The following is a 19663-nucleotide window of genomic DNA, read 5'->3' on the forward strand; positions in this document are numbered from 1 at the left end:
TCAGCAACTCACAACAGACACTGATATATAATCACCAGGCTGCATTGATTATGGAATCCATTATCAGTTTACCGCTCTTGAAATAAAGATGACTTAACTGAAAAAGCCAAGCCTGGCCAGACTCCATAAAACAGTGGCATCTGGTCCAATAAGTCCTCCTCAAGACCTGTTTTTAAGTATTAATAAATAAACATTATTAAATAAAAATACAAACAAACTGTTTTAGACTCTTAACATTGTTGACAGTTTTAATGTAGGTCTATACAGTGCATACAGTTTTAATGTATATGTAATATGTATATTTTTGACATACATCCTTGGTAAATATTATTTGACAACATTGCACATAATGCATTAGCATAATTTCAAGCTTATAATAGTATGAACAAAATAAGCACTGCAGTGAAGAGTAAAGACAAGAAATCCATGACTCTTGAAAGATTCGATTTCCTCACTGCTGACAGATGAAAAAGTATGGAATATAATGCTAAAATAAATGATTGGATTTCACTCGGCAGCAGTGAAGCGGTTGACCGTTGTTTTTGACCTCAAAGAACAGTAATACTGTATTACTGAAATGCAATTAAATTATTTCACACAGTCCTGTCCTTAAATTGTTTACAATGTATTACTAAAAAATATATTAAAATGTATAAATAGGATTTAGGTAAAAGAGGATTGAACAAAAATATCAACAATTTCACAGCTTATTTCATAGCCATCAACAGACGGAGGGACAGCAACTGGAGTTTTATTAAGATGAACTGTTTCTCTGCTCATCAAACAACAGACATTTTACCTGCACAAACAGACAGAAATCAAACAACAGTGCAAGCAAAGTCAAAAAAATTATAATTCTTAAATAAATCACACAATAGAGAACATTTATTTGCATCATACTATTTTTACGTTGTGTCCAATAACCAATGCACATCATAAAACTACTAAATGAAGAATAACTTGAAGCAAACTCAGTAAAATCAGGAGTACAAAAAGTGTTTGTGTTTATAATATACAGTGGGTACGTTAAGTATTCAGACCCCCTTACATTTTTCACTGTTTGTTATATTGCAGCCATTTGCTAAAATCATTTAAGTTCTTTTTTTTTTTTCATTATTGTACACACAGCACCCCATATTGACAGAAAAACACAGAATTGTTGACATTTTTGCACATTTATTAAAAAAGAAAAACTGAAATATCACATGGTCCTAAGTATTCAGACCCTTTGCTGTGACACTCATATATTTAACTCAGGTGCTGTCCATTTCTTCTGATCATCCTTGAGATGGCTCTACACCTTCATTTGAGTCCAGCTGTGTTTGATTATACTGATTGGACTTGATTAGGAAAGCCACACACCTGTCTATATAAGACCTTACAGCTCAGTGCATGTCAGAGCAAATGAGAATCATGAGGTCAAAGGAACTGCCTGAAGAGCTCAGAGACAGAATTGTGGCAATTAAGGCACAGATCTGGCCATGGTTACCAAAAAATGTCTGCTGCACTTAAGGTTCCTAAGAGCACAGTGGCCTCCATAATCCTTAAATGGAAGACGTTTGGGACGACCAGAACCCTTCCTAGAGCTGGCCGCCCGGCCAAACTGAGCTATCGGGGGAGAAGAGCCTTGGTGAGAGAGGTAAAGAAGAACCCAAAGATCACTGTGGCTGAGCTCCAGAGATGCAGTCGGGAGATGGGAGAAAGTTGTAGTAAGTCAACCATCACTGCAGCCATCCACCAGTCGGGGCTTTATGGCAGAGTAGCCCGACGGAAGCCTCTCCTCAGTGCAAGACACATGAAAGCACACCTGAAGGACTCCAAGATGGTGATAAATAAGATTCTCTGGTCTGATGAGACCAAGATAGAACTTTTTGGCCTTTATTCTAAGCGGTATGTGTGGAGAAAACCAGGCACTGCTCATCACCTGCCCAATACAGTCTCAACAGTGAAGCATGGTGTTGGCAGCATCATGCTGTGGGGGTGTTTTTCAGCTGCAGGGACAGGACGACTGGTTGCAATCGAGGGAAAGATGAATGCGGCCAAGTACAGGGATATCCTGGACGAAAACCTTCTCCAGAGTGCTCTGGACCTCAGACTGGGCCGAAGGTTCACCTTCCAACAAGACAATGACCCTAAGCACACAGCTAAAATAACGAAGCAGTGGCTTCACAACAACTCCGTGAGTGTTCTTGAATGGCCCAGCCAGAGCCCTGACTTAAACCCAATTGAGCATCTCTGGAGAGACCTGAAAATGGCTGTCCACCAACGTTTACCATCCAACCTGACAGAACTGGAGAGGATCTGCAAGGAGGAATGGCAGAGGATACCCAAATCCAGGTGTGAAAAACTTGTTGCATCTTTCCCAAAAAGACTCATGGCTGTATTAGATCAAAAGGGTGCTTCTACTAAATACTGAGCAAAGGGTCTGAATACTTAGGACCATGTGATATTTCAGTTTTTCTTTTTTAATAAATGTGCAAAAATTTCAACAATTCTGGGTTTTTCTGTCAATATGGGGTACTGTGTGTACAATAATGAGGAAAAAAAAAGAACTTAAATGATTTTAGCAAATGGCTGCAATATAACAGAGTGAAAAATGTAAGGGGGTCTGAATACTTTCCCTGTATATACATTCACCGGTCACTTTATTAGGTACACCTGTTCAACTGCTCGATAATGTAAATATCTAATCAGTCAATCACATGGCAGCAACTCAATGAACGCAGGCATGTGCTGTAGGTCAAGACGATCTGCTAAAGATGAGCATAAGAATGGAGAAGAGAGGTGATGGTGCTCTTTTGGTGGAAAATTGAATGTTTCGGGGGTGTTTTTTTTTTTTTTTTTTTTTTTTTTTTTGAAATGGTACGAAACTTGGTAAAGGTTTTGGCACTTGCTGTGTGAAAACAAAACAAAAAATCTTGGCCATGATTTGAAAAAGTTAAATGGTCCTGAAAAAAATAGTCGCATTGGAAATAAATGGGAGATGAATTTCATCTAGTGAAATCTTTTGGTACTGCAGCCAAACATAATCTTACTGAAAGCAAATTTTAGGATTACAAATGTAAGAATCTATTTCAGATATGCTTCCTTACATAACATCATGGTGAATAATATTGTATTTAGCTTTTAAGGTTAAGATGATGATATCACACGAATGATTCTGCTCAGCAAAGTTGCAGTTCCTGTTTTCTCCATTGTCACCTTTTGTTCTGCAAATGGCTTTCGGAGCCCGAATGGCTTTCGGAGCCCCTGGCCCAGACGTTGAATGGTTGGGCTGATTGGATTAGTTTATATGCGTTTGAATAGCTATGCTGATTGGATTGAGACTGGTAACACGCTGGAGTCTAGAGGGGTTCCTTAACCTGTATACTTCATTTGCATGCTTTGTTTGAATTTGTCTCCACCTCCAGAAGTCCCTCCTCCTAAAAAGCCTATAAGATACCATGTAAAGTTACGTTAGATTGTTGGATGACTGCAGCAACGCTCAGCGAAGTCCTCAATAAAGAATAACTTCTGCTTGAACGATATCCCAACATCTCCTGGTCTTGCTTCGATGAAGGAATAAAGTTTCCAACAATATCAATCTCAAATTTGGAACACAACTTGTTTAGGTTTAGACCATTGATTTAGCAGTTTTAGAGTAAAACGTGTTTTTGAAAATATGTATTTCATCTAAAAATTGAAAATGGTATTTTTGTGCATTATTCATAAAAATAAAGTTTTCACTTCAACAATAATCTGCCATGTGCCATCTTTAAAAAGAGATCAAAATTAAGTCTGTGCTCTGTGGAGGATATTCTCTTGCCACTCTTTGGACCCCTTAGTACCAATTGAGCATTGTTTAAAGGATTACTAGCAATGTTTACCTAATAAAGTGACCAGTTAGTGCATTTACTTCTTATGTTATAATTATGAAAGTCTGAATTTCGACTTTTCATCTCATAAATATGACTTATGATTTTTATTTTTTATTTTTTGCAAAATATGTTTATTTATTTATTATTAAAGTCTGCAGTATACAATGTATATACAGTAAGCAGTACACTAGCATTCCATTTTGAACACAACTGTGTGTCTACTTACTTCATGCCAGCGCAGTGTATCACGTGGCAGGCCAAGATGGCAGTGAGGACAACAGCTGACAGAATCCATGGCCTCCTCCTCCTCCTCTTCCCCCCTCTTCATCTCTCTTGGCCTATCAGTGTCCCACAGGGGAAAAGATACAGAGCGAGAGGAGTGGGCTACTCCAAAATGAGGCCTAGGGTCTCGCTGGTAGTTCAAGCGCTCACCACTGGGGGGCAGTGTTAGATTCTCACTGTCCACCTGCAGCTAAAACAAAACTGTTACTGAACTGCCCCATCTACTGTACAGATACGGGAATGACACGTTATATTTTGCAAAGCTAACTCTCTCAGCTACATAATTTACAACCAGCTGAGTTGGTTGCAACAAGATCCTGAAAGCATGACAGGTCAAATGAAATCTAACCCCTGAGTCTATCTAGTGTCAAAATGGCTGACAAACTAGATCATTAATCTATTAACAGCATGCCCTATTTACACATATTAAAAACATGAGCTTGTCACTGTACCTGAGGTATGTTGAGGTCTTCAGTGGGTTGAGATTTCAAGCAGTACCAACAAAGTTCAAGGGCAACTCCTGTAGTGAAGTGCACACTCATTAACTTAGTGTGCCAACAAGATATTTGAGCAATATTTCACTAGCTCTATAGCTATAGTCTTATGTTTACTACAGAACAAACAGCCCAAAATAGCCAAAAGTAAATTAGGCCTGTGTACTGGCCATTGTTTCCCAGCACCACCTGAGTAAATGTCATTTGCATTTCAGGGTTGAATATTTACACAAAGGACAAACTGTTCAGCATTTTTAAATGTTCCTTATCTGTATTATCAGTGTAAGCATTTATCAGCTGGGTAACAGTGACAGGTTTAGACATACTCTGTGTGTGTACAGGAGTCGCTGCCAAGGCCTGTGTAATGTTTGGGGTCTGACTGGATTCAGGTTTCTCCTGTGTAACACTCTCACTAACACAACAGCTCCCTTCCTCGCAGGAAACGCTCTGTCAAGCAGCACAAAGAAATAGAAGGATTAGCATAGTTTAGGGACAGTGAACACAGAACACGTTTTTGCGTTCGTGGAAACGTATACTTGCTGCTTTTCAGACGTTTAAACACAAATGAGCTGAACTTTTAAAACTGGTCTCGCGACCATGCGATTCTTCTTAATTTCACTGCGCTGTCTTGCATTTTGCGTTGATTTTTAATTGTTTTATGTAAACATGCGCACTGCCCCTCGCATTTTAAGACGCCAAGTTAAAATCATTATACGTAGGGAAGACGGGGGCTGCGTCCGAAATCGCATACTTCCCTACTAGATAGTAAGCGAAGAACAGCATATGACAAAATGAGTATGTCCAAATTCACAGTACTTATAAAAGAGTAGGCAAAAAGTACCCGGATGGCCTACTACTTCCGGCGGGATTCTGAAGTGTGCATTCGATGGACACTTCACTATCCCATGAGTATGCGATTTCAGCCGGGGTATTGTTGTAACATGGGGAGAGTAACACAACACAACCAATTCCACCAATCATGGATAAACTAGGAGCGCTATGATCATTTCAGTGTTTACCCACTTTCTATCGGATCCCATAATGATTGGCTGCATTCGAAATCACATACTCTCTTTTTTTTTTTTTACTTCACGACTGCTAAAAAAGTTCGTTCTATTTAGTATGAGTGTGTGTAGTGTGAATGTAATCCAGACATACTACATTCGCCATGTCGTCATTATCGTGTGACCTACGGTGTCAGTTGTGTCGCTTCACTGTCATTCACAAATCCTCTCCCATGGCCTCATGGGATAAGTGTCCATCATATGCATACTTTAGGATCTCGCCAGAAGTAGTAGGTCATCCAGGTACTTTTTGCCTACTCTTTTAGGCAACTGTAAGTACTGTGAATTCGGCCATACTTCTTTTGTCACGTAATGTTTTTCACCTATTTAGTAGGGAAGTATGTGATTTCAGTGAATATTTCAGTGAATATTTCAGTGATTTTACTGAATTCCTAGAAAATGAAAAATAAAGACATACATATATATATATATATATATATATATATATATATATATATATATATATGAAGAGTTCAGATGCAAAAACCTCTAAATGCCATCTGAAATTTTCTTCTAGAATGATCATTTTTATCAAGCTCGTATATTTAAGTTAAATAATTTCACTTAAATGGCAATTAATAGGTAATTTTCATTGCCATTTAAGTTAAATTACTGAACTTAAATATACGAGCTTCATAAAAATGATCATTCTAGGAGGAAATTTCAGATGGCATTTAGAGGTTTTTGCATCTGAACTCTTCATATATTTATATTATTTTTATTTATTTTTTTAAGAAATTGATGAGGTTTCAAAGAAGGGCAGTCAGATCAGCTGTGAAGACAATGCTGAAAGCCAGTGGTGAGAATTATGAGACCTTAAACAATGACAACTTTTGTGTTGTTTGTATGGAGCCGTTTGGAGCTCAAATCCAATGGAAATGTGGGTAAAATGTACACTATGCAGTTTCAAGGCCCACCAAGCCTGCACTCTAGGGTTAACAACATTTATTTGTCACCACTGTGACTCTGATTGAGAATATTCACATAGATACACAGACTCACACATTGACAGTGTTTTTTACACAGGTGCAATTGAGTCAAGTGTTCATTAAAGGGATAGTTCACTTTGAAATTAAATTTTGGTATGTTTTAGCTTACCTCAAGGGCATCCAAGATGTAGGTGTCTTTTTTTCCGCAGTAGATTCAATTTTGATATTTTTAGGTCAAACCGTCCTTGTCTGTCAGTCATATAATGCAGGTCTATGGTCACCACCTCAAAGAGCATGCACAGAGTCCAAATTAAAACAATTCCCCATCGTCCAAATTAAACAATTCCCCATCGTAAGTACACATTGATGGCCTGAGACACGAAACGAGCGGTTTGTGTGAGAAAACGAACAGTATTTATATCGTTTTTACCTTTTGTACACAGCGACGTCCAAGTGATCTGATCTGACGTGTACGCAGACTGGTGCATAGATATATACACTAGATGTCGCCTTGGCTATGGCATTCGTTCAATGAACTGCCGTCGCCAAGGCGACATCTAGTGTATATATCTATGCACCAGTCTGCGTACACGTCACACACTAGGAAGCGCCCGCGCCCTCAGATCACTTGGACGTCGCTGTGTACAAGAGGTAAAAACGATATAAATACTGTTCGTTTTCTCACACAAACCGCTCGTTTCGTGTCTCAGGCCATCAATGTGTACTTACGATGGGGAATTGTTTAATTTGGACGATGGGGAATTGTTTTAATTTGGACTCTGTGCATGCTCTTTGAGGTGGTGACCATAGACAGACCTGCATTATATGACTGACAGACAAGGACGGTTTGACCTAAAAATATCAAAATTGAATCTACTGCGGAAAAAAAGACACCTACATCTTGGATGCCCTTGAGGTAAGCTAAAACATACCAAAATTTAATTTCAAAGTGAACTATCCCTTTAAGCATCAATATTGTTAAGGAATTTTGTCCTATTAGACTCATTTACACACACACACACACACACACACACACACACACACACACACACACACTCCTGGGTCAAACAGAAAGTGGATTTGTTCAGTTACAGAGAAAGAGCAATTGTTTTGGATTGTTTCATTAAACATATTTTGTTAAACATATTGCATAATGTGGCCTCAGTTTTTGCATCTTTTGTTTAGTTGAATTGTTACTTAGCCAACATCCTACCCCGGTATAGTGAGGTTGAACAATAACACACCATGTTGTTCACACCATCAACTCAAAAGGGCTGTGATGTTCTTACAGAGGTTTGAATTGGTGTCTTTTGTGGTAAACACATGTGGGTAGGCTACTTTGTATAAAGGTTTGAGCACTCAAAAATTCAGTGAGTTACAGATGCAGAAGCAAAAAGTGTCAAAACCATACCCGGTCTTTCCTACATGAATAAATAAAAGAAGTTCACCTTTTAAAACGTGTCTCGAGATCTTGTGTTCTCTTCCATTTCACTGTGCTTTCTCGCGTTTTGTGTTGTTTTTTAAAATTGTTTTATGTAGCCTAAACATGCGCGCTGTGAACTTTAAGTAAATAAAAGTTTAACGTTGTTAACATTAAAGTTTAAAACGCGTCTGACCTTGAGTTATTTTCCATTTCACTGCGCTGAGTTTCGCGTTTTTTAAACGCCAGCACCATAGACTGTAAGGCCAGAACGCATTCTGTGACATGCTCCTCTGACCAATCAGAATCAAGAATTCTAGAGCGCCATGTAATAAGCAACAATGTCAACAGGTTAATCTTAATTTAAACTGTATGGAATTATAATAATTGAAAGTGAAATATTTTCACACACACACAACTAATATAATTTAGAGAATAACTGCTACATGAAAATACCTCAGTGTCATCATTATTAATCTCTGTGGGCTACTGATTGGTCCATTGATAAAGAACAACTCTGACCTGCTGCTGTTGATCCTGTGGAGAGTTTTGTTCCTTGTTGCTGTGATCACTCGAACTCATTCTGGATTTGTGTAAGAAAGACTGAGTGTAGAGATTAAAAGCACATTGTTTGTTTTTGTTTATTTTTACATTTGAATAAAATCCTTAACACATGGCTTAACTTCTCCTTACACAGTGCCTAGACAGTCTCAATTCCTACTATTTACCCCTCACCGGGAGGTTATCAATTAATCCATCTGTCTACGAATTACACTCGAGAGGCTTGAGTATCCCCAGCCGAGACCTTTTAACGCACTCTGACACTAGCCAAAACATCAGCAATTAAGTGTTGTGGAGCTCACTTACCCCACTTGGGCCGCTTGGTCGTCATTAACCATCCCCGCCATCTCACTGACCTCCCGTTTCCGTGGGACAACCTCTTTTTGTTTTATCCGCTCTCTAGTTCTCTCTCTCTCTCTAACCCCTTCTTCTAATGAAACGGAAACTGCGGCTATTCAATATTTGATGAATCTCAATGGCTCACAAGCAGATTTGCTGTAAAGAGTGACAGCAGTGGAGCTCAGGTGTCAGGCCTCGTCTGCCTCAGTCAGTCAGCAGTCTGGACTCCCCAGCTGAGGATAAACACCCCTGAGGGACATTTTACCCCATCTGCCACAATAGCACTTGATGTAAACATCAAATGGATTACGCCCTAGAGACAAGAGGTCTGTTTGCACACACAGTGTGGACCTAATATAGTACCAAAGAGTGTGTGTGGGTTCATGTGGAGCAATATCTTTGAGTGTGTGTTCAAGTGTTGTCCCTGTGGGCTTTTAGAAAATAGACTCTCTTTAACCACACTTTAACACTCATTTAATTTGTTTCCTAACAACGTCCGACAGTGAATATGCATAACTCACAAAAGAATTCTGTCATTTGTTCGGCATCCGTCACATCGTATATATTATGGATTGTGTTTAATAACATTCTGGTGGCATTTTATGACATTTTATTTAATAGCTAAATTTTAATGTCTTCTAAATACATCCAATTAAATTTAGTTTATTTAGTACTTTTCACATAATTTATTAAAATTACTTAAAATATTGAGTTCATACCTTGGTAAATAAATACATTAATATATCTGATTATCTTTGAAAACATAAAAATGTAAAGAATTATGTCAAATATATGTATTGTGTGTGTGTGTGTGTGTGTGTGTGTGTGTGTGTGTGTGTGTGTGTGTGTGTGTGTGTGTGTGTGTGTGTGTGTGTGTGTGTGTGTGTGTGTGTGTGTGTGTGTGTGTGTGTGTGTGTGTGTGTGTGTGTGTGTGTGTGTGTTCCTCTTCCCTGTCATTGTAAGTTGACCTAGGCTGCGTCTAAAAAATGATAAATGCTGCCTTCGGAGGATGCATTCCAAGGTAGTAAGGCATCAAGGCACGTCCGAATCCAATGTTAGCTTCACTTCCTGTCTCCTGAGATGCCTTCATATCTGATCGAGTTTTGAAGGCAGCATAGATGTGTCTTTCGCTGCCTATGATATCCCACAATCCTGTGCTTTCCATTCTGTGACAGTTGAGTAAAGATGAAAAAGTAAAGAGAAAGTAAAGATGACATCTTAAAGTCACGGTCGGTGGTCAGTTTGTATCTAAATGTAAGTTTTTGACCAACGTTTTCCACTTCTGATCGCATTTCAACTTAAAAATTACTATTGTAGTAATTAAATAAAAAAAATGCTTAGTTCTCACCAAAGCTCGCTCTATTTTGCTGTAGATCCTTTTGATCACGAAATCAGTTTCGTGAGGTCGCTTCGAGCGCAGGTTTCAAAGTTTCCTATGTGTGCCAGTTTGTTTCCATAGTTACTAATTAGTTTCACCTGCAATTTATTTAGCTCCCTATACCCTGTGTATTTAAGCCCTTAGTTCTCTTGGTTCTTTGTTCTTGGTTATTTGTTATCCAGCATATATATATATATATATAGTAGTCAACATTTGAAGTGGTTAAAAAAAGTTAATCAAAGTTGTCCTAAGACAAGAACGGGTTTTGTTCAAAATTCATGTATAACTTTGATGAAAGGTTTTGATCCACTTCAAATGTTGACTACTGTATATTTGTTAAGTTTCATTGTGTTTTGGTTTGGTTCTATTCTGTTCCTCTTGCCTCTTGAATTTTTGCCTCTTGTTAAATTCAATGAATTAAAATAAGAAAAAGTAACACGATTGTTTAATATTTTGTCACAACTTAATTTAATTGTTTCAACCTAATATATTTAAAACTGAAGTTTACTTAATTAATTTGTGTGAAAACTACATGAATCATTTTTGTTGACAACTAACTGGGCAGTGGATCTGTAGTTCCCAGCATGCTTTGCAAGGGACTGCATTAGGAGGGTAAATTTAGGGATTAAAGTGTTATTTTATGTGTTTTTCTGTAAATGGAAAGATGTTGTTAGTTAATGTTAGTGTTTAATATTCAGTTATGTTCAAAATTTGGAGGACTTTCTGTAATGTTTTTGAATTTTGTGGTTACCATTATGCAGAAGAGTGGCGACTGTGTTTAGTTTAGGGCTGTGGGCACTCAGCATACACTGTGTAAACCTCACTCGCACACTTGCATAAGTAATATTCAATATTACTATGTAAAAAGAGGTTTTAATTAAATTGAACACTAGTGACTATCATTTGGAAACATCTGGAGTCAAATTAGCTAAAATTATAATGTTGGTGATTTTAGGCCGGGCAAAGATTAATTGTAGTTAACCTGACAAAACTTCATTTAGCAGGAATGACTAAATTAATTTAAGTTCATACAACAAGATTACAACAAATAATTTCCAACAAATTAGATTTTGTTGGAAAAATGTAATTCATTTTCGTGGAAAAGTTTTCCTTAATTTAATCAAGTTTGTTCAACAGCTTATTTTTTTGAGTGTTGTTTTTCCTGATAAACTGCCCAATGTTCTTCAGAAAAATCCTTCAGGTCCTGCAAATTCTTCAGTTTTCCAGCATCTTTTGCATATTTGAACCCTTTCCAGGGTTTGTTTGATTTTGAGATTCGTATCTTTTCACGCTGAGAACAAATGAGGGACTCAAACACAACTAAAAAATGTTCAAACATTCACAGATGCTCCAGAAGGAAACACGATGCATTAAGAGCCAGGGGGTGACAATGTTTTAACCGGATGAAGATGTCCAAATTTTTCTTATTTTGCTTAAATGTCTCTTTTTATTTTATTTAGTAATGCCCTTCGGAAGCAACAGAATATACTTACATGTTTCCCGGAAATTAGGTACAATTTACCTTTCATTTCATCCCCTGGCTCTTAATGCATCGAGTTTCCTTCCATGTTTTCCTTCCCTCATTTAAAAATATATAAAATATTTTACTCATACTTTGATGGTTTAATCAAACTAGTGAGGTCATTAAAAACGTTTTTTATATATATATATATATTTGTATATATGATGGAGTTTTGTATTTTAAGACTGAAAGTCTGGGTCAATTAAAAACTTTTAAATCTTTTTTTTTTTTGTGACAAAAAAGAAAACATTGAAATCTATTACTTTTTAACCCCTGGGACATGGGTTGAAGAAACATCCCTATATATGAGAGCGTTCAGTGCTAGAGGAGGCAGGCAATGAGCTTGTTACTCTGAAGGTGGTCCACCACTTTACAGAGCTGCTGGATAAGTACTTATAGAGGGTGAGTCACTCAGACCTACACCTTTATTCTCTCGGTTTCACTCGCTCCCTCCATTCTCTCTGACTCTATCAGCTCCTCGACCCTCTTCACCTCCCCCATTTCTTTTTTAAATGCGGCAGGCACCAACCCAACCGGCAGATGAATGAAATGTTGTTGTTTTTCCACTCACAGTTAACCTTCTGCAGGTGTTTCTGCAGAGCCGATCGCGATCAACACTTTTCAGTAGAATCAGGGTACCATTAGCTCGCGTGGAGCAGACATAGTCATAATACACAGTTTCTATACTTCTATTTACATCAATACACTTCGGAAAAGATAACCAGCAGCATTAATCAGACATCACTTGATAGTTATGGCATTCCTCTTGTTTTACTGTCAGAGAATTCAAAGCTCTTTAATGGAAACATGACTGCTGGTGCATGCTGGGAGCCGAGAGCTCGACGCCTGTGCGCCCCTGCCAGTGCTGTCAAAGAGCATTCTCCCCCCGGCGGCTGAAATGGAACATTTTGAATTGATTCCGAAAGAAAATAATTTCACACGGTCTTTAATATGAAACCTCTAGTAAGTGACATATTAAAGCTGTATGCCCACATATCCGTCGCCATACATTACAACATGACAGAACAGCTACATTTGAAATCGACAAATGCTGTTTGATGCCAGAAACTGGCGTAAATGCAAAAACATCCCAAGAGACACAACGGCAGACACTGGCAATCAGCTCTTAACGGACACACTGACAGCTCTTACGGCGAGAGCAGAGGGTATAATTGAATGGTAATTACATGGTAATTATCATCATGCATAAAGGTTTGGCATACAGAAAAGGATCGGGGGGAAGAGGAATTTTTTATTTCATCTTTTTTTTTTTTTTTTACAACCGCTCCGAGATTTTAAATGATTCTGTTCAATTATGGCTAATCACTGAAATCCAGGAAGGGCATAAATGGGGGTTGTCTATCTACAAAGGCAGCAGAGAGCTTCAAGGCACTTTGAAGCACCTTAAAACGCGTGTGTCACGGAGAAAGTTTCATCCGAGAGTGTTTTTTTCCCGTGCTGTGTTGTTCGGTTTTGGCTTGGCAGAATGCATCATTAGAGCTGCTGTCTGAGTCACAGTCATTATCAGGCACTTTTTACCTCTGAAGTACTGGCGCCGCTGTCATCAGGGCTGTGTTTATGCCTGATTTTTGCATGCGTGCGATCACGAGCAACAGATGGAGAACATGGGGCCGCAGCGTACATTAATGACTCGGAACGTTTCGTGTGTGAAGGTTTTGAACAGTCAGGCTTCCATTTATAGTAATTACCGGCGTAACTTAACAGACTCTTTGCATATTTCAATGAAACTGTTTCAAAATGGAGGTTGAGGCAGAACGTAAGTGGCCATGACTCACCAGCCTCCGACAGCAGCGCCGTGAGACTTCTCCGCACTTATGCTCATTCACGGCCCTCTGCGTTTTTTCCGACACAAAAGCTGAAGGAAAGAAATGAGAGAAACACATCAGAGGCTCATAAACGACTGTCCCCCATAGCCAATGCACTCTGGTCACTAATGGAAAATTTTCAAGCGGTCGTCTGCCGTCGCAATGGTTAATTTGCAGTGGGATTGACCACTAAAGGCAGCTGGAGCGAAAGCCACAGACGTTTAGAGTGCACCAGTACGATAATGAACGTCTGTTTGGGGTTAAATCCCACTATTATTGCCCGGCGTAAGGTCTTAATGGCATCTTAACCAAATGCAAGTGTAGTTTGAATTAGAGAGCAAGGTGTGTTTGCATGTTGCCTAATGCAGGTGTTTTTTGAGCATAATTGAGTTCTGCATTGTGTCCAAAGTCAGGGTGTGGGGGGAGTGGGCTGGTGTTTGTGCCTGTGCCTGTGTGTGTGTGTAAGAGAGGGAGAGGGTATAAGTGCTCGAGGTTCTGCAGTGGTGCATGGCAGTAGATGACTCACCCGTCAATCATGTGACTCATTAATCACTGCAGCTTTCTCTCTCCCCACCCCTCTCTTTCATTTGGTCTCAGTGTGTCTCCATGTCTATTCCCTTCACATTACTCTCCTTTTATTATTCTAAGTTCTTTTTATTAGCGAATGACTTTCATCTAGCAGCGTCTCATTGAGCAGCATCATTCTCAGGAGGTTGAAAAGATGGATTTGCTTTTTGCTAGTTAAAGACGCATGCATTCAGATCTTCTTTCACATAATTCAGTACATGTTTTGGTCTTATGTTTGGTAATTATATTCTATATATTTTAAGTGAACATGTTTGTTGCGGAACATGAGTAATGCAGTCGTGACTTGTAAGGGTTTTTAAGAATAATAGAGCAGCATATCTATTCGTTTCATTAGAGATCAGGCACATATAGGTATGTGAGTAATTGGAGAATAAAATGTGTCTCTATAGTCAAACGGTTTGTGTTTTCAGTGTTCTGTTATAATACAGCATGAGAAAATGCTTGTGGAAAATACAGATAAAATTCAAAGAAGTACTGGGCATGCTGGTTCAAACTCTCTGTGACGTCAAATGCAATTTCTGCTACAGGTGAGATAAGAAACGGCATATGTTGTCCTAGCGAGAACTCTCTGTGGTACAGAAATTTATTAATTTCTGCTCAGGATCTGATCAAAGACGTTCCAATAAGACATTTGTTAAAAAAAACTGACTTTAATAAAATAATTGCTTTTATTTTCGTTATATAGCAAAACTAGTAATCAACATGCTGTTATTTACACATTGCACACACATTTGTTTATTTGACACTGTACAACTTACAATCTGAAAGTTGACAACAACAAATTCCTTTCACAAGACAGTTCACTGATGAAAACACTTGCTATAGTAATTAGAGTTGTCTTTCTTTGTTTTCTTTTTTTTTTAGTAATAATTTTTAAAATAATCACAGTTTGATCAAGGAAATTTTCCCCAAATTTGGCAGATTTTTTTTTTTTTTTTTTTTTTAAGATGCAAATACAGATAGACGTGCAAACTGTTCACCCTCAGAGTATTCCTCACAAACTTCAGACGTTTTAAAACTCATTTTTAGGAACAAACATTATACTATACAGCGTTCTGTTGGCTCCCAAGACAAAGATCCTGTACTCAGTGGTTGAACATTGGAGGTAACCCACAGTAACAGGGGCTTTTTTAAAATGTCTTCCAAATTTTGTCAAGATGTGAAGTTGACATTAAATCACATGTGTACAGGTATTCCACCAAGTATATTGACAGGGCACTGACCTAGCAAAGATTTTGCATTTCTGTGAATAAAATGGAAGATTTCCTTTCAAGCATTGTTTACAGCCTGCATGACAGAATTCTTTTTTTTTTTTTTGTGGTGCAAGACCTGCATGCACATGGATGAGCTAAAACAGTGATCAGTATTAAGGCAATAGGAACATTGATCAAAACAATCCAACAGACCTTCAGGAAAAGCCTGTAATAATTGGACAGTAACTTGTTTGTGTAATTAGTGCCATAGCAATTATTACTGCGCCCTGCAGTGTCAAGATCTCAACCAAAAGCTTTGCTTTTCAATTAATCAAGTGTTTCCTAAAGAAAATAAATCTTTGTATAAACATGGGTCTCTTGCATTTGGCACCGAAAATGTTTTCATTTGACCATTTTGTCTGCTTGTTTTTGTTTTCTTTTTGTTTTCTCTTTTGTGTGTGTGTTTTTTTTTTTGTCCTTTTTTTTACATGCAAGAGAATCAAAAACATACCTGAATGAAACCTTACAAATTCACCTGTGTATTCTCTCACCAAATTAAAATGTAAACTGCGAGAGAAACCAAATGAGTGCACGCAGAGAGGTTCTGATATAGCAGCACCGTCTCTTCCGTTCCTGATTTGGAATGTATCAAAACACAAGAGTGGAGAAGAAACACCTAACTGTCTTTTCACAGCCCTGTCACTCAAATTCCCTGTCAGCTTTTTCTCCTCACTCTTTCATCGCTTGTTTCATCGCTTAAGAATATCCTGAACTCGCGACTGACTAAAATAACCTACGGTTGTAATAAATCTTCTCAATGAAGTTCTCCAGTTCTTCATCACTTTCCTGCGGGGACTCTGGCTCATCGTACACATAGTCTGGTGGGTAGATGTAAGAAGGTGCTCTCCCACTTGGAGGAGAACGTGGTTTGGGCATGGGGAGAGCCTGGTAAGTTCGGGGATGGGGCAGAATGTAATTAGATATGACAGTGCCCGGTTGTGGGTACTGGCTCTGCGAGCGTTGAGGGGCTTGCGCCCATTTCCAGTCCCTCGCCTTTGGCCTGTCTCTATACCTACGGTTTGGAGGCTTCAGGCCGTATCCCATGGAGCCCCCAAAGTTGTAGTCAAATGACAGAGCAGGATTTGTATAGAACCGCGGCTTTGGGGGCGGGAAGAAGACCGGGTAATAGGCTCGATATGGCTTCTGATAATAGGGGAACGAGGGATAGGCCAGAAACTGCTTCTGCGGCTTAAACCAGTAGTCCTGCTTGCTGAGCTTGCCTTTGTTTTTCTCCTTGTACCATTTCTTATATGGATCAACTTTATAAGAGGATTTCTTAGGTGACTTAGGATATTGATTCGCCTGAGGCCTTGGTTTGGCTTTGAGAGGAACTAGAGGGCGGAAACGAGGGGTGTTACTCGGGGGTAAATCCTTCCTCTTTTTCTTCTTCTCCTGAACATCACTGATTATTTCAACCACATCGTCAGCAGGCAAGTGCAGCTTGCTGGAGATCTCGATCAGCTTGTCGATGGTCTGGGGATCCATTTCATCGTCATCGTCGCTGTCCTCCACCTCGTTCGAGCGCTTGTCCTCGGCTACGTTGTTTAGAAGAGCCGCCGCCTTCATGTCTCTCATGTAGGACGATGCTTTCTGCTTCCTGCCCATGTACTCCAGCAGCATATCAGAGGCAATGTCCGCCAATCTCTGCTCCTCCTCACGTGCCTCCTGCGCCTCCGCCTCCTGCCGACTCACCTCCTCCTGCTCTGCACGAGCCTGTGCCTCCTCTTCTTTGCCGGTCAGAATCTCCTCCTCCTCTTCTTCCACAAAATCGAAACCATCCATGAAGTTTCTGTCTAGCTGGGATGGGTTTCTCGTTCGCTCCTCCTGCCACTTAAGCTTCTTGGTCGCCTGGGCCAACTGCTGGTTATAGGCTTTGTAGCCTTTTAGAGGTGGGAGGATCTCATTGTCTTGCAGCCCGAGGTCAATGTTTTGGAAATAGCCCCTGGCTTTGCGCTGGAGTGTGGCCACATTAGACTGACTCTGCAGTTGCCAGTCTTTAGCCGCATTCACCTCATCCTCCTCCTCAATCTCCCTTTCATCCTTTGGCTTTTCTTGCCTCCCGTTTTCCTCGCCTGGCTGTACTGCCTCTAATGATTTCTCTGTGTCCTGCTCAAGTTCTCCCTGATTCCTTGTTGCCTCCATTGCGAGTCCTTCTTCAGAATCCCCCTGGGTCATCTTCTCTCTAACTGGGTGGTCGAGAGCCTCAAGCAGAACTGAAGCTAGAGCACTGGCAGAGTCCATATTTGAGATATGTTCCTGACCCAAGGGTTTCTGGAGCAGGCTGTCCACTTTCCTATGTGTCCAAGCAGCTCCTTCTGCTGCCCCCGGGTCCTCTTTTGCCAAGTTGAGAGCCTCATCGATGCTGCTGCTGACTGAAGATCTCTGCGGAAGTGCAGGGGCAGCCAGGGCCAGCAGGGGGGTGAGGCTGAGGAGGACTAACAGGAGAGCTGAGGTGCTGGAGGGGTAGCAACAGCAGAACATGACCATGCAGAGAGGACAGGATGGGGGAGAGGGGAGCACCTTACAAAGAAAAAAAGAAAAAAATGTGATTAATCTCTGTGGTTTTTCTTTTTCTGAGCATTAACAAGACTACCGTATATGGCGCTTATATTTTAACATTTAGAGCAGCACAATGTGCGTCCGCGGAAATCTGCTTAACTTAATTAGTAGGCTACGATCAGATATTAAATCGTGCAGTTGTTTTACAGCACTACGTGGCCAGCAAAATACATTATCACTTTTTAAATCAAATTAATTTGACGCTTTAATTAAATTGAGACAAACAGAAACCACGTATAAAGGAAAGATCGAGACGATTCTCTGGATGCCTCTTCACCGATCACTTTTTGAGTCGGATTAGCGAAGCACCACAACAAGCCTGAATTTGGTAAATAATATAAAACTACACTGTCAGTGAAATTGTCTTTCTTGAACAAATTCTAGACTCGAACGTATAAATGAAACATTATAAATTAATCTGTGCTCTCACCAATTCAAAATGTAAGCAGCAAGAGAAAAAAAATCTACCATGTCAGTCAATCCAAGCAATAATTATTTTCTTTTTATTCATTCATATAAACACAGTATGATTTGGATTAAATGAATACTAGCCTAACGTTTTCTTATCTCGATTTTCAAAGAATTAACTCTGCCGATTTATTTAAAATCTACGCACAAAATCATAGAGTATTTTGTATTGTTTAACAAAGAAAATCATAGACATCACATATCAAGTTTATATTGTTAGAAAGATACAGATACGGATCTTGAATTCTTGCAACAAAAAAAAAGGCGTTTAGAAATTTATGAATGAAACGCTTGTTGATAGGTTGAGCTGTAACGTTATATCTTTGAATGACTGAGATTCAACAGCATGCAATCTAAAAAGTAAATAACAGCGGAAAACTCTTTATAGCCTCTCTTTTTTACAGGGAACTATCAACAATTTATTGGGTGAATGTAAGAAAGTCAGTGCACTTACTCACCTGATTTCACGAACAAAATAGCTGGAAGTCAAAACCTTGTGCTTCTTGGATGAGGTTCGGAAACAACCGCAATCCTTAAATTCATTTATAACTTGAGTTAAAGTAAGTTATCTTCCCAAAACAATTATTCGAAACACACTTCGGTCTGTCTTGCACTGTTGAGAGATGAATGCGAAGCGTGTATTTTTTTCAGGACCACGGACAGCGCAACTCCCATTTGTATAGACGCGTCTGGACACGTGATCGACGAGTCATAACTCCGCTGTTGACGTCAGACTCTCCATTGATAAGAATTTCGTGTCTCGTTTGAACTCGGAGGGTACGCTACGGTGCTCTGATGAATGAACAGAGATTGCATGAATGAAACAGTCTCTCCATTAAAAACAGAGCCCTGTGGTACACAGTGAAAACACTGCTAAATTTACTCATACAGAAACGAAATCTAGGAGTTGATTGAACAGACGATTTACTGTTTTGAACATTATAGCTCTAAGTTTTAAAATCAGTTTATTTGCAAAACATATGACGTATTTACAGGGTATAGGCTACTATGTATCCAGCAGCCTATAAATTGACACTGTCAGTTACTTAGCAGACCCTTTTGGCCTGTTGATAGTTTGTGAGGTGTCCTTAATCAGAGCTGGAGAGACACCGAACGGTTGCAC

General features: G+C 39.3%; 2 protein-coding genes across 2 annotated transcripts; both read right to left on the reverse strand.

The window, feature by feature from the left end:
- Nucleotides 1–324: 324 nt before the first annotated feature.
- Nucleotides 325–15283, reverse strand: LOC311284810 (uncharacterized protein; the record flags this gene model as incomplete). The annotated part of the gene is made up of 6 exons (XM_084400022.1): nt 325–799; nt 4084–4329; nt 4592–4659; nt 4960–5080; nt 13643–13722; nt 15241–15283. The coding sequence occupies 6 exons, from the start codon at nt 15281–15283 to the stop codon at nt 755–757; spliced, it is 603 nt and encodes a 200-aa protein (XP_084256148.1). The 3' UTR covers nt 325–754.
- Nucleotides 14804–19169, reverse strand: LOC311284628 (uncharacterized protein). Its single transcript, XM_084399785.1, has 2 exons — nt 18999–19169; nt 14804–18033 (listed from the first exon to the last, which is right to left on the reverse strand). The coding sequence occupies exon 2, from the start codon at nt 17998–18000 to the stop codon at nt 16237–16239; it is 1764 nt and encodes a 587-aa protein (XP_084255911.1). The 5' UTR covers nt 18001–18033; nt 18999–19169; the 3' UTR covers nt 14804–16236.
- Between the last annotated feature and the right edge of the window lie 494 nt (nt 19170–19663).

The sequence above is a fragment of the Rutilus rutilus genome (genome assembly GCF_951802725.1).
Source record: "Rutilus rutilus genome assembly, chromosome: 25".
Taxonomy (NCBI): domain Eukaryota; kingdom Metazoa; phylum Chordata; class Actinopteri; order Cypriniformes; family Leuciscidae; genus Rutilus; species Rutilus rutilus.